The 16,200-nt window shown below is 44.5% G+C and overlaps 1 protein-coding gene across 1 annotated transcript; it reads left to right on the forward strand.

The window, feature by feature from the left end:
• The first annotated feature begins 4,804 nt into the window (after window positions 1-4,804).
• LOC133419746 (probable G-protein coupled receptor 142) lies at window positions 4,805-8,086 on the forward strand. Its single transcript, XM_061709151.1, is given in 4 exon segments — window positions 4,805-5,002; window positions 6,152-7,046; window positions 7,048-7,228; window positions 8,003-8,086. Coding segments are annotated over 4 exon segments (1,347 nt in total). The 5' UTR covers window positions 4,805-4,815.
• The last annotated feature ends 8,114 nt before the right edge of the window (window positions 8,087-16,200 follow it).

Here is a 16,200-nt window from a genome sequence, read left to right on the forward strand (position 1 = left end):
TGGCTGTGGCGTGGAACTTGGCTGTGGCGTGGGATGTGGAACTTGGCTGTGGCGTGGAACTTGGCTGTGGCGTGGAACTTGGCTGTGGTGTGAGACTTGGAACTTTGCTGTGGCGTGGGACGTGGAACTTGGCTGTGGCGTGGGACGTGGAACTTGGCTGTGGCGTGGAACTTGGCTGTGGTGTGAGACTTGGAACTTGGCTGTGGCGTGGAACTTGGCTGTGGCGTGGGACGTGGAACTTGGCTGTGACGTGGGATGTGGAACTTGGCTGTGGCGTGGGACGTGGAACTCGGCTGTGGTGTGGAACTTGGCTGTGGCGTGGGACGTGGAACTTGGCTGTGACGTGGGATGTGGAACTTGGCTGTGGCGTGGGACGTGGAACTTGGCTGTGGCGTGGAACTTGGCTGTGGCTTGGGATGTGGAACTTGGCTGTGGCGTGGGACTTGGACTTGGACTTGGACTTGGCTGTGGCGTGGGACGTGGAAATTGGCTGTGGCGTGGGACTTGGACTTGGACTTGGACTTGGCTGTGGCGTGGGACGTGGAAATTGGCTGTGGTGTGGAACTTGGCTGTGGCGTGGGACGTGGAACTTGGCTGTGGCATGGGACTTGGACTTGGACTTGGACTTGGCTGTCGCGTGGGACGTGGAACTTGGCTGTGGCGTGGGACTTGGACTTGGACTTGGACTTGGCTGTGGCGTGGGACGTGGAAATTGGCTGTGGCGTGGGACTTGGCTGTGGCGTGGAACTTGGACTTGGCTGTGGTGTGGGACTTGGCTGTGGCGTGGGACGTGGAACTTGGCTGTGGCGTGGGACTTGGCTGTGGTGTGGGACTTGGCTGTGGCGTGGGACGTGGAACTTGGCTGTGGCGTGGGACGTGGAACTTGGCTGTGGCGTGGAACTTGGCTGTGGCGTGGGACGTGGAACTTGGCTGTGGCGTGGGACTTGGCTGTGGCGTGAAACTTGGCTGTGGCGTGAAACTTGGCTGTGGCGTGGAACTTGGCTGTGGCGTGGGACGTGGAACTTGGCGGTGGCGTGGCACTTGGACTTGACGTGGAACTTGGCTGTGGCGTGGGACTTGGCTGTGGCGTGGAACTTGGCTTGGGGGCAGACAGGATACGAGGAGCAGGTTTCGGGAGGCAAAGGCTCCTCGGAGCTGGCTGCGGGGGAACCCGGGTCCTTGGTGGTGGCTGCGGGAGGTCCGGGACCATCACCGGAGCAGGGGCTGATGCGTCCGGGACCACCGCCGGGACAGGAGCAAGCTGGGGCTTCTCCGCCTCCCGGCAGAGACACTCCCAGAGGGAAGTGAGCTCTCCCGCTGGATCCATCTTGGACGGTCTGTTCTGTCACGGTTGTGGTTTGTTGAGGACCCAAACGCAGGAGAGCAGGAGGCAGGAGTTGCAAAAAACTGGGTTTATTAATCAAAAAAACAAGAACAAAAAAAGCTGCAGAGCAGGATTAACAAAACACGAGAGCAAAAACCAAAACCCTGACAGGACACATGGAGGAAGCAAACAGTACTGGATCATAGCGGTCTCTGTGAAACCCTCCGGTAACGTTAGAGGTTCCCGTTAAAACTGAATCGTCCCGTATCATCAGATACTTCACGTTTCTTCTTCCCCCAGGTGTTTATTCTCCTTCATGCTGCTCAGGTGACCTAAAGAAACTAAGTTCTGAGCTCTGTGATGCTTCTCCGTCTCATAATCGAGTCCCTACAGACCATAATATGTCATTCTAACCACAAGGTGACTGAAATAATGTAACTGCACTCTAAAATAGAGACTTGGCAGTGCGACCCGACCTCATTAATTATTTATTTATCTTTGGCATTCACACGGCCGGACGGACGGCTCAAGTTTCACTGCAGCAGTGACAGTTTTCGGTGGAGCAGCTTTGCAGGACCGAGCCTGGGGGCGTGGGGGGGGACGGAGGCTTTTGAGGGGGGTTTAGTTCTCATAACATCTGTGCAGCTGCGTGAGGCGGCTAACGTCGGTTTAGCCCAGGGGTCGGCAAACCAAAATGTTTGAGATCCTTATTGGACCAAAAACACAAAATACAAATATGTCTGGAGCCGCAAAAAATTAGTCTTTTATAAGCCTTAGAATGAAGACAACACATGCTGCATGTTTCTATATTAGTTAGAACTGGGGGAGATTTATTTTTTCATTATGCACTTCGAGAAAAAAGTCGAAATGTTGAGAAAAAAGTCAAAATGTCGAGATTAATGTTGAAGTCCAAATCTTGAGAAAAAAGTTGAAATGTCGAGAAAAAAGTAAAAATGTTGAGAAAAAAGTCAAAATTTCTGAGAAAAAAGTCAAAATGTCGAGATTAAAAAAGGAAAAACGAAGAAAAGAAGAAAAACAGGAAAAAAGAGAAAAAAAGAAAAGAAAGAAGAATAAAAGAGAAAAAAAAGAAGAATAAAAGAGAAAAAAGAAAACTAAAAGGAAAAAAGAAGAAAATAGTAAAAAAAAAGTAAAAAAAAGGTCAAACATTTTTGAAAAAGCTCCAGGAGCCACTAGGGCGGCGCTAAAGAGCCACATGCGGCTCTAGAGCCGCAGGTTGTTGACAGCCGGTTTAGCCTGAGTGGACTCACCGCGACCCCCTCAGGGGGTCGGAGAGTTTCCATCACAGATCCACTAACGCGTCGCTGAAGGCCGGAGTCATAAGAGTTCCACAAACACGGCCGGCGTGATGGAGGGAGCGAGGAGGGAGGGAGGGAGGGGTGGAGGAAGAGAGGAGGAGGGACGGCACCCAGGTGAAGCAGGAGGAGGATAAGTGCGTGGAGGTCGACGGGGTCGCGGCTGTTGTTGACCCATCTGTTGTTGTGAACCTTCGGTTTAATCGACTGAGTTTCAGCAGGTTAATGGATGGATGGATGATGGATGGATGGATGGATGGATGGATGGATGGATGGATGGATGGATGGATGGATGGATGGATGGATGGATGGATGGATGGATGGATGGATGCATGATGGATGGATGGATGGATGTCAGGATGGATGGATGGATGATGGATGGATGGATGGATGGATGGATGGATGGATGGATGGATGGATGATGGATGGATGGATGAATGGATGGATGGATTGAGGGATGGATGGATGGATAGATGGATGTCAGGATGGATGGATGGATGGATGGATGGATGGATGGATGCATGATGGATGAATGGATGGATGATGGATGGATGGATGGATGGATGGATGCATGATGGATGGATGGATGGATGGATGGATGGATGGACGGATGGATGGATGATGGATGGATGGATGATGGATGGATGGATGGATGGATGGATGGATGGATGAATGGACGGATGGATGGATGAATGGACGAATGGATGGATGATGGATGGATGGATGATGGATGTCAGGATGGATGGATGGATGCATGATGGATAGATGGATGGATGGATGGATGGATGGATGGATGGATGGACGGACGGACGGACGGACGGACGGACGGATGGATGGATGCGCCGTGGGGGCCCCGCCCGCGGACCCCCTCGGCCGCCGCCGGGGGGGGGGGCCTTGCTGGCGGTGGGTCCCTCCTGCTTCTCCCCTCTGTGGGGTTGCCGGTGGCCTGGGTTCCGGGCTCTTCCGTGTCGGCCTCTGGTCTCGCGGGTGGCGGGGTTGCTCCCCCCCCTCCCCCACTATAGATACACTTCAGGTGGAACTTTGTTTGGTTTATTACACACACACACACACACACACACACACACACACACACACACACACACACACACACATGATCATATACATACACACACACACACATAGACATACACACTGGCTTGTTCACCTGCATGCTTGCTCTGTAGTTTTTGGGGTTAGGTAGCGGTAGCTTAGCTCAGACTGCGATCAGATCTCAAGATTCGATTGCTGTTCGTGTTTTGGTCGGCTCCGTGCCGGTTTCGTGTTTTGTTTGTGGTTTTTTGTTGCAGATTTCCAGTGCCTGACGTGTGTTTCCCATCCCACCCCCCCAAAAAAAAAAAAAAAAAACTGGGTTATGTATGTGTACGCATATGTATGCGTATATATATGTATATATATTAAATATAGTAATAATGCACATATATATACCTTTGGTTTCTACCGTCATGGTATCAATCATTAATATGTGTGCAGACAAGGCAGAAAAAAAAAGAAAAAAAAAAAGAAAAAAAGATGGATAAGACCTTGGAGAAGTTGGAAGCTCGGCTTGGCAGGAATTGATCACAAATTCGTCTGTTTGGAGTCGCCATTGATGAACCAGAGACTAAAGGCAGACGGAAAATGACTGAGTCTGTCTGTTTGCAATATAATTGTTGATTCTATAATCTGGCCTTGACAGGGCGGTTTTGGCCGATCGCTCTAGTCACAATCTCCCTGGTGGAATGTAAACAAGGGACTCTGCCCCCACTAGCCCTCCCCTCTCCAGGAACATCTGTGGACCTGTTTTCAGAACTGACCGAGCCGTCTGATAACATCAAGGACATTGGCTGAGGAGCAGCTCTAAGCGAAGTTCACGGACTTACCGCTTACACACACACTTGCTGATAACCACACCTCCCTCATTCTCAACACCTTCCTCGGCCCCCCCTCTTATCAGCTCCCCCCAACGCAGTCTCTGGGTTTCGAGCGCCACGAAGTCGCAGCCCTCACTTGGATTAACTGTGCCCGGGATCCCCCCCACTGCTCGGAGCATCATCCTCGCCTGTCTCACACGTCTTTACTCAGATCTTTCCTAAACAGCTGAACAAAAGTCCTTTATTTGACCACTACCACCCTTTTCCCATCTCTTCTCCGTTGGTCCCCCAGATCAGGCGCTGGGTCATGACCGACTGGCCCAACGTGACGGGGGCCGGGCCCCAGGAGTTGGTTCTGGGCGACTGGCCCAACGTGACGGGGGCCGGGCCCCTGGAGCTGGTTCTGAGGCGGGAGGAGCTGCAGAAGTCCCGGTGTGTCCTTGGCTTCTTCCCGGTGGTCTACTACAGCATCCTGCTCTGCGTGGGAGTCCCAGGTACCACCAACACCTGACATGACCTCCCAGAATCCCTCTGGTTGCTCTGGCAACCACATCCCCCATCTGGCTGCAGTGCTGAAATGCTGTGACCCACCAATGTTCTAATGCCAACCCCCACACATTAATAGTCAGACTATTGATCCTGCTGCCACCATATTTATGTCTCTTTAATAGATAGATAGATAGATAGATAGATAGATAGATAGATAGATAGATAGATAGATAGATAGATAGATAGATAGATAGATAGATAGATAGATAGATAGATAGATAGATAGATAGATAGATAGATAGATAGATAGATAGATAGATAGTTTTATTCAGTAAGCCGGCGGTGAGCAAACCGACGCAGATCAGGTCTGGGTTGGTGTGCTGACCAAGAATGATTTGAAATCATGACTTTTATACAGTAGGTTCAAGGCACAAAAGGCAGGAATAAACGAGCCAAGTGAGAGACAAAAAACAATTTACAGTCAGATGTGATCTGTGGCCAAATGCCGTAATCGGGCATTTGGCATGACTGTCAATAAGTTGTAAATTACCCCATAGGGCAGGGGTCGGAAACCCAAAATGTTGAAAGAGCCATATTGGACCAAAAACGCAAAAAACAAATATCTGGAGCCGCAAAAAATGTAAAAGTCTTTTATAAGCCTTAGAATGAAGGCAACACATGCTGCATGTATCTAGTTATAACTGAGGGAAGATTTTTTTTCATTATGCACTTATGCAAAAAGTTGAAATGTTGAGAAAAAAGTTGAAATCTCGAGAAAAAAGTCTAAATGTTGAGAAAAAAGTCGAAATGTCGAGAAAAAAGTTGAAATGTTAAGGAAACAGTCAAAATTTCGTGAGAAAAGTCGAAATGTCGTGAAAAAAGTCGAAATGTCGAGAAAAAAGTTGAAATGTTGAGATTAAAAAGGAAGAAAAAAAGAAGAAAGAAAGGAAAAAAGAAAAAGAAAGGGAAAAAAAGGTCAAACATTCTTGAAAAAGCTCCAGGGAGCCACTAGGGTGGCGCTAAAGAGATAGTTAGTTAGTTAGTTAGTGGGTAGGTAGGTAGGTAGTTAGTAAAAGGTAAAGGTACACTGAACATCGTGACTTGCAGCCCGGATGCATTCTGGGAGTAACGTCGGTCCTTGTTCTGGTCTCCAGTGAACATCCTGACGGCGGTGGCGTTGACCCGGCTGGCGTCCCGCACCAAGAAGGCCCTGTACTACTACCTCCTGGCGGTGACGGGCTCGGACCTGCTGTCGCAGCTCTTCATCATCCTGGTCGGCTTCCTGCTGGAGACGGCCGTCTTCCACCGGGACGTCCCCGCGCCGCTGCTGCGCGCCGTCAGCGCCGCCGAGTTCGCCGCCAACCACGCCTCCATCTGGTCGGCCGTGCCCCTCACCGTGGACCGCTACGTGGCGCTGTGCCACCCGCTGCTCCACCGGCAGATCAGCTACCCGGCGCGGGCCCGGAGGACCATCGCCGCGGTGCTGGCGGTGTCCCTGGCGTCGGGGGTGCCCTTCTTCTGGTGGTCGGACGTGTGGAGGAGCGCCGACCCCCCCACGGCGCTGGACGCCGTCCTCATCTGGACCCACGTGACGATCATCTACTTCCTGCCGTGCGGCATCTTCCTGGTGCTGAACTCGCTGATCATCCGCACCTTGAGGGGGCGGCGGCCGCACCACCCCACCCAAGGGGAGCGTGGGCACCCACGGCGGCCGCGGCGGGGGAAGACCACGGCCATGCTGCTGGCCATCACCTCGGTGTTCTCGGTGCTGTGGGCCCCCAGGACCGTGGTGGTGGTGTACCACCTGTACGTGTCCTCGGTCCACCGCGACTGGCGCGTCCACCTGGCCTTCGACCTGTCCAACATGCTGGCCATGCTCAACACCGCCGTCAACTTCTTCCTCTACTGCTTCGTCAGCAAGCCCTTCCGCCGCGCCGTGCGGGACGTGGTGCTGCTCCGGGGCGGGGGGCCCCTGGACCCGTGCCGGGGCCTCCCCCTCCAACCGCAGGGCTCCGCCAACGCCTCCAACTCTTCCCTGGACAGCAGGAACAAGGACCAGGCGGGGCTCCACGCCCTCGTTACCTCGTCACGGCCTCCAGAAGCCCCCAGGGGCCCCGGAGACCCCGGAGACCCGTCCTCACATGGTCCCGGTGCACTTTGACCCCCAGGCCGGGGGCCCGGGGGCCCCGGAGCCCGGCTCTCACGGGGATTTAAACGAGCTGGACTCCCAAGTAGTTTGTGTTTCTGTGACATTGAGTTGTTTGTCCGTGTAAATCTACAGATGGATGGATGGATGCTTAGTACAAATGAATGAATGAATGAATGAATGAATGAATGAATGAATGAATGAATGAATGAATGAATGAATGAATGAATGAATGAACGGAGGGAGGGAGGGAGGGAGGGACGGACAGATGATGGATGGATGGATGGATGGATGATGGATGGATGGATGGATGGATGATGGATGGATGGATGGATGGATGGATGGATGGATGGATGGATGGATGGATGATGGATGATGGATGGATGATGGATGGATGGATGGATGGATGGATGGATGATGGATGGATGGATGGATGGATGGATGGATGGATGGATGGATGGATGATGGATGGATGGATGGATGGATGGATGGATGGATGGATGGATGGATGGATGGATGATGGATGGATGGATGATGGATGGATGGATGGATGGATGATGGATGGATGATGGATGGATTGATGGATGATGGATGGATGGATGGATGGATGGAGGGATGGATGGAAGGATGGATGGATGGATGATGGATGGATGGAGGGATGGATGGATGGATGGATGGATGATGGATGGATGGATGGATGGATGGATGGATGAATGAATGAATGAATGAATGAATGAATGAATGAATGGATGGATGAATGAATGAATGAATGGATGGATGAATGAATGGATGAATGAATGAATGAATGAATGGATGGATGGATGAAATGATGCCCGACGACGTGCCCTTTGACCCCCAGGATTTGTTCTGCGTTCCAGCGATGGACCCGGCTCTCACGGAGCTTCAGACCAGCCGGATTCCCAAGCTGTTTGTGTTTCTGTGACCTTGACTTGTTTTTCCGTGTAAATCTACAGATTCAACGATGACTTGTGCTTATTTATTTGACTTCAGAAGAATTGGAAGAAATAAAAATAGCTTTTCTTCTCCGAATGCAGTTGTAACATGACACCAGTTCCTGTCCTGTCTTTGTAAAGCGGATCTTATCTTCTCTATTTCATCTGAGATTCTGTCCATTCTGGAAGAGCAAACGAAAGACGAGCTAGAAAGATGAATCTGTTGTTTAATCTCAGACCACAACTGTTTGTTTTTTTTGGTGAAATGTAACTGATACTCCTTTTCCACCAAACCGGTTCCAGTGCTGGTTCACAACTCCTTCAACTTGGGAACCAGCTGAGAACTGGTTTGTTTTTCCAAAGCTCGGGTGTTAACAGGAGCCATGTCAGTTACATCTCTGCAAACATCAGTTACGTCTCTGCTAACGTCAGTTACGTCTGCAAACATCAGTTACGTCTCTGCTAACGTCAGTTACGTCTCTGCTAACGTCATTAACGTCTCTGCAAACGTCAGTTACGTCTCTGCAAACGTCAGTTACGTCACTGCAAACGTCAGTTACATCTCTGCTAACGTCAGTTACGTCTCTGCTAACGTCAGTTACGTCTCTAACGTCAGTTACGTCGTTGCAAACGTCAGTTACGTCTCTGCAAACGTCAGTTACATCGCTGCAAACGTCAGTTACGTCTCTGCAAACGTCAGTTACGTCACTGCAAACGTCAGTTACGTCTCTGCAAACGTCAGTTACGTCTCTGCTAACGTCAGTTACGTCTCTGCTAACGTCATTAACGTCTCTGCAAACGTCAGTTACGTCTCTGCTAACGTCAGTTACGTCTCTGCTAACGTCAGTTACGACTCTGCTAACGTCAGTTACGTCTCTGCAAACGTCAGTTACGTCTCTGCAAACGTCAGTTACGACTCTGCTAACGTCAGTTACATCTCTGCAAACGTCAGTTACATCTCTGCTAACGTCAGTTACGTCTCTGCAAACGTCAGTTACATCTCTGCTAACGTCAGTTACGTCTCTGCTAACGTCAGTTACGTCTCTAACGTCAGTTACGTCGTTGCAAACGTCAGTTACGTCTCTGCAAACGTCAGTTACATCGCTGCAAACGTCAGTTACGTCTCTGCTAACGTCAGTTACGTCGCTGCAAACGTCAGTTACGTCTCTGCTAACGTCAGTTACGTCTCTGCTAACGTCAGTTACGTCGCTGCAAACGTCAGTTACGTCTCTAACGTCAGTTACGTCTCTGCTAACGTCAGTTACGTCTCTGCTAACGTCAGTTACGTCTCTAACGTCAGTTACGTCATTGCAAACGTCAGTTACGTCTCTGCTAACGTCAGTTACGTCTCTGCAAACGTCAGTTACGTCTCTGCTAACGTCAGTTACGTCTCTGCTAACGTCAGTTACGTCTCTGCTAACGTCAGTTACGTCTCTGCTAACGTCAGTTACGTCTCTGCTAACGTCAGTTACGTCTCTGCAAACGTGTTGCGTTTCTGCTAACGTCAGTTACGTCTCTGCTAATGTCAGTTACGTCTCTGCTAACGTCAGTTACGTCTCTGCTAACGTCAGTTACATCTCTGCTAACGTCAGTTACGTCTCTGCAAACGTCAGTTACGTCTCTGCTAACATCAGTTACGTCTCTGCTAACGTCAGTTACGTCTCTAATAACGTCAGTTACGTCTCTGCTAACGTCAGTTACGTCTCTGCAGACGTCAGTTACGTCTCTGCTAACGTCAGTTACGTCTGTGCAAACGTCAGTTAAGTCTCTGCAAACGTCAGTTACGTCTCTGCTAACATCAGTTACGTCTCTGCTAACGTCAGTTACGTCTCTGCTAACGTCAGTTACGTCGCTGCAAACGTCTGTTACGTCTCTGCTAACGTCAGTTACGTCTCTGCGTTTGCGTGAAAGTTGCAGCAACAACAATGTAACATACCGTATGGGAATAGGTAGTCTGACTGCTTTCAGAAGTAGGTGGTTATGAAAAGGAATTACATTGAACATAAAGAACCTCAGATAAAGAACCTCAGACAATGTAAATATGCTTGAAACGATATTATTATTAAATAAACCAAAATAAATAACAGCAACAACAGTCAGCCATTGGTCATAGTTCACATGCTCCCCGGGCTTAGCTCTCCTGGCTGGCTCGCCAACATCCAACATCATTCAGGTCTGAAAAGAAACCTGGCCTGAACACAAAAAAGGCCAATAATAAATAAATAAATTTCCAAACAATAATTCCAAAACAGTCGTTCTATAAATCATACAAATCAAACAGTGGTTTTTGCAAATCAAATCAAGTCTTCAAAACCACTATCAAAATAACAAAAGTCAAACAACCAAACAAACAAACCAACCAAACATTTCAAAACAGTCAGATTAATTCACCAATTCTCTATAGCTCATCAGCTCATCAGTAACATCAGCGGGTCATTAGGAGTAAATGGAGTCTAAAATGTGAAGATTTGATAGTTAGGATGTTTAGTTCAAATGATGAAATGTTTGGAGAGAGAAAGCATACAGACCTGCCACAGCCAGTGATGTCACCTCACTGTCTTCTTCTTCTTTTTTTAGGAGTTTAATGGCGGCTGGCACCAACTTAAAGGTGCATTTACCGCCACCTACCGGACTGGAGTGTGGAACATTTGATTGACAGTTCCAGACTAAATAAGGTTGACAATAGACCAACAAACCAATCAAACAAATTAAAACAAAACCTAAATCCTCTCCATTAACCCTGTTCTTTTGAGGAATTTCCTTACATGCTTTCTAATGTATTCTGTCCTTTCCAACAAGTTACCTATTGTAAAACCTATTTTTCCCCTACTCAATTCTGCATTTAATGTCAAAATTGTCTTCCTGGTGTGAGTGATTGTGATAGTGCAGTGGCACAACCAAATTTTAACACTGGGTTACATCAAGGTATCTGCTCTAACAGGACTTGGTCCACGTAGCTCCTCCGTGGACACATCTCTAAAAGACAGGTTGTCTCCTCCTCCTCCCATGATGCTTTGCTGCATCCAGATTTATTCTGATTTGAAAATGTCTCCGTCTCCCAGTCTTGCTGTTGCCGTTGGTCTTAATAACTCCGCCCCCTCCGCTTACGTAAGCGGTTCTTTCCTCTAGATCAGGGATCTCTTTAGTGGCTGCTGGAGCTTTTTCAAAAATGTTTGACCTTTTTTTTTTTCTCTCTTTTTTTCCTTTTTGTCTTCTTTTTTCCTTTTTTCCTTTCCTTTTTAATCTTGATATTTCAACTTTTTTCTCGAAATTTTGACTTTTTTTCTCGACATTTCGACTTTTTTTCTTTTTTTTTCTTCTTTTTTTTCTTTTTTCCTTTTTTTCTCTTTTATTCTTCCTTTTTCCTTTCCTTTTTAATCTCAACATTTCGACTTTTTTCTGGAAATTTTGACTTTTTTTCTCGACATTTCGATTTTCGAAATTATTACATTATAGGGTGAAATTATAACATTATAGGGTGAAATTATTACATTATAGGATGAAATTATTTAATTATAGGGTGAAATTATTACATTATAGGGTGAAATTATTACATTATAGAGTGAAATTATTACATTATAGGATGAAATTATTACATTATAGGGTGAAATTATTACATTATAGGGTGAAATTATTACATTATAGGGTGAAATTATTACATTATAGGATGAAATTATTACATTATAGGGTGAAATTATTACATTATAGGGTGAAATTATTACATTATAAGATACAATTATTACATTATAGGGTGAAATTATTACATTATAGGGTGAAATTATTACATTATAGGATGAAATTATTACATTATAGGGTAAAATTATTACATTATAGGGTGAAATTATTACATTATAGGATGAAATTATTACATTATAGGGTGAAATTATTACATTATAGGGTGAAATTATTACATTATAGGGTGAAATTATTACATTATAGAGTGAAATTATTACATTATAGGATGAAATTATTACATTATAGGGTGAAATTATTACATTATAGGGTGAAATTATTACATTATAGGATACAATTATTACATTATAGGGTGAAATTATTACATTATAGGGTGAAATTATTACATTATAGGATACAATTATTACATTATAGGGTGAAATTATTACATTATAGGGTGAAATTATTACATTATAGGATGAAATTATTACATTATAGGGAGAAGTTATTACATTATAGGGTGCTACAAGCCAATTTCCAAACTCAGCAAGGGCCCAGAACCAGAAACAAAACCGGTTTGTTGGAAAAGGGCTAATAGTACGGTTCTCATTGCAGCGACTCGGCTTCAGCAGCTTCAGCAGCTTCAGCAGCAACTAAACAAACCACACATGAGCCTGATGAAGTGCTAAAAACACACAAACACACTCGTGCATGGTTGAGCATGTTAGCATCACGCTAGTACATTTCCACTGGTTCAGTGAAACCTGAACGCAGATGAAGTGATTCTGATCTCACTTTACTCTGTTTTAGATACAGTTCCTTCGCTTTTTACGTATTTAGTTTCCTTACAGCCTTTTAGTTCCATGTTTTTTAATCTGAATTTTACTTCATGGATCAGAACACAATAGTTGGTGAAGTGAAATGAGAGAAATATTTACATAAAGCTAATTTTTAGAAGCTAAAAAATGGAAAATTGGCACGTGCATGTTTTTTTCTTTTTTAAGGCAAGGCAAGGTAAGTTTCTTTGTACAGCACAATTCAACACATGGAAATTCAAAGATCTTTACATCAACGTTAAAATAACAAATAAAATGAAATAAAATGATAAGAAAAAGAGGTAAAATAATAATAAAAAGCACAAGTTGTTAAAAAGTAAGGGCTACGAAAGAGTATAAGAGCCATGCAGGAGAAAAAATATTGGAGAGGGGAAGATTTTTTTTATTGTGCACTTTGAGAAAAAGTCGAAATGTTGAGAAAAAAGTTGAAAAGTCGAGATTAATGTTGAAATACAATTTCGTGAATAAAGTCGAAATGTCGTGAATAAAGTCGAAATTTTGTGAATAAAGTCGAAATTTCACCTTTTTTCTCAACATTTCGACTTTTAAATTTTCCTCTTCTAAAATATTTTTATTTTTATCCTGCCTGGCCCTGATACTCTTCCATCCACATCTCATTCTTAAAATGGCAAGAATTACGTTTCTATACGGTCAAAACGTACAAAGACCGGGTCAAATACAGTTTTACAAATGTAATCTGTAACAATTCGTACAGTGAATTAAACCAATTTGACAATTCTACGACACAATGTTTCCTATTTCCAGGTCTTATTTCACACGAGAATTAAGTTTCTATACGGTTAAGTAAAGCTAGAAAGGACAGAGAGATGAGAATGAGTTTCTATCCTGGACCAGAGTGAATAAAGGTCACAGGTGAGGACGGTGTCGCAGGAATCGCAGGTGAAGCTCGGCAGAGACTCGTCCTCCGCAGTACTGGAGTTGTAAAAAACATCAGGGGGGGGGGGGGATTTTATCATATGGGGACAGATAATTTGTGCTGATTACAAATAATATAATATATTACAAATAATAGCAGTGACCAAAACAGCTGCAGAAATACTGCAGGAATGACATAGCAGCAGTTAAATGCAGCCTTCTGTAAGCTTTAAATATCCACTGGGCTTACATCAAATACATCAAAACACAACAATGAAAAACACTTTTCTGAACTTATCAATATGACTCTGTCCTTCACAGGATAAGTAACATGGATCACTGCAAAAACTCTAAATCTTAACAAGAATATTTGTCTTATTTCTAGTTAAAATGTCTCATTTTAGTAAAAAAATCTCATTACACTTAAAACAAGACTCATCACTGGAAAAAAAAAACACAATTTTCACCTGTTTCAAGTAGATTTTCACTTGAAATAAGTAGAAAAATCTGCCAGTGGAACAAGATTTTTTTGCTTGTAATAAGAAGATAAATCTTGTCCCACTGGCAGATTTTTCTACTTATTTCAAGTGAAAATGTACTTGAAACAGGTTAAAATGGTCAAATAAGTTATTTTTCTGGTGATGACTCTAAATGTTGAAATAGCAGTAAAACCACATTCATTGATGAAATGACATAAGGGATGGAAAGGAGGGATGGCAGTTTTACAGGGGGATGATTTGGACCGTTTTTATTTCAGGGGGGGATGATTTGGACCGTTTTTATTTCAGGGGGGGATGATTTGGACCGTTTTTATTTCAGGGGGGATGATTTGGACCGTTTTTATTTCAGGGGGGATGATTTGGACCGTTTTTATTTCAGGGGGGATGATTTGGACCGTTTTTATTTCAGGGGGGATGATTTGGACCGTTTTTATTTCAGGGGGGATGATTTGGACCGTTTTTATTTCAGGGGGGATGATTTGGACCGTTTTTATTTCAGGGGGGATGATTTGGACCGTTTTTATTTCAGGGGGGATGCCATCCCCCCTCAACTCCAGTTCTATCCTCGACCAGCATGAATAAAGGTCACAGGTGAGAACGATATCTCAGGAATCGCAGGTGAAGCTCGGCAGAGACTCGTCCTCCGTCTGCTCGACACCTGGACTCTGTTTCCTCTGTTTCTGTTCAAACACCTCGTGATGCTTATCAGCTCCGTCCATCACTTCCTGCTGAAGAGACAAAGAACCCGGGCCGACACGTTCACCCACACAGTCAGCGCTATTTACATCACAAACGCAGCTTTGGCTTTTAGCTTCAATCACATTTATAATCAGTGCAAGAGGAGATCATTAAGTTAAACCCCAAACTGCAGACGGCTGGAGGCGACAGAAGATGGATTTTCCTGCAGAAAAACTACGGGTCAAAAACCTTCAAAGTACGACCAGAATGGTTGAATACTAAACTCACTACGAAACTCGCATATGATATGATGTGATCGTATTTTGTTTAAAACATCTTCACAGTCTCACAGAAGAGAATCAGGGCCAGGCAGGAGAAAAATAAAAACTACATTTTAGAGGAGGAAGATTTTTTTTTCATTATGCACTTGGAGAAGAAGGTCAAAATGTCGAGAAAGAAATGTTGAAATGTCAAGATAAAAGTCGAAATGTCGAGAATAATGTTGAAATACAATTTCAAGAATCAAGTCGAAATGTCGAGATAAAAGTCGAAATGTTGAGAAAAAGTGTGAAATGTAAAGAAAAAAACATTGAAATGTCGAGAAAAAAGTCGAAATGTCAAGAAAAAAGTCGATTATTCTCAACATTTCGACTTCATTCACGAAATTTCGACTTTATTCTCGAAATTTCAACTTTATTCTTGAAATTGTATTTCAACATTACCGATAATCTCGACATTTCGACTTTTTTTTCATTATGCACTTCGACAAAAAAGTCGAAATGTCGAGAAAAAAGTCGAAATGTCGAGATTAATGTTGAAGTACAATTTTACACTTTGTCTTTTAGTTTCAATCACATTTCCAATCAGTGCAAAAGGAGATAATTTAATTAAACCCAAAAACTGCAGACGTAGTACGACCAGAATGGCTCACTACAAAAAACTTGAATATGACGGGGGATAACCTTCGTATTTTGTTTAAAACATCCTCACGGTTTCACATATACGGAGGAGTATCAGGGCCAGGCAGGAGAAAAATAAAAATAATATTTTAGAGGAGGAAGATTTTTTTTTCATTATGGACTTTGAGAAAAAAGTCGAAATGTCAAGAAAAAAGTTGAAATAAAAAGTCGAAATATGGAGAAAAAAGTCGAAATGTCGAGATTAATGTTCAAGTACAATTTCAAGAAAAAAGTCGAAATGTGGAGAAAAAAAGTTGTTTATTCTCGAAAGTTCGACTTTTTTCTTGACATTTTGACTTTTTTCTCGAAGTGCTCAAAAAAAAAATCCCTTTTCAAATATATTTTCTCCTGCACGGCCCTGATTCTCTTCTGTACACATAGTACATTTCTTTCTTTTTTTTTGCTCGTTATACTGTATATGTTGTGAATTCTTCACGGACAGAGACGATCAGTTTAAGACGCTTTTATTTGTTTAAGACGCTCTTATTTTGAAACGTAATCTAACGGCGCGAACCACTTCCGGTTGCGCAATTCAGCCGTTACGTAGCGCCGACAGGACAGTTAGATTGAGTCACTGACGATG

Source organism: Cololabis saira, chromosome 19 (assembly GCF_033807715.1).
Source record: "Cololabis saira isolate AMF1-May2022 chromosome 19, fColSai1.1, whole genome shotgun sequence".
Classification (NCBI taxonomy): Eukaryota; Metazoa; Chordata; class Actinopteri; order Beloniformes; family Belonidae; genus Cololabis; species Cololabis saira.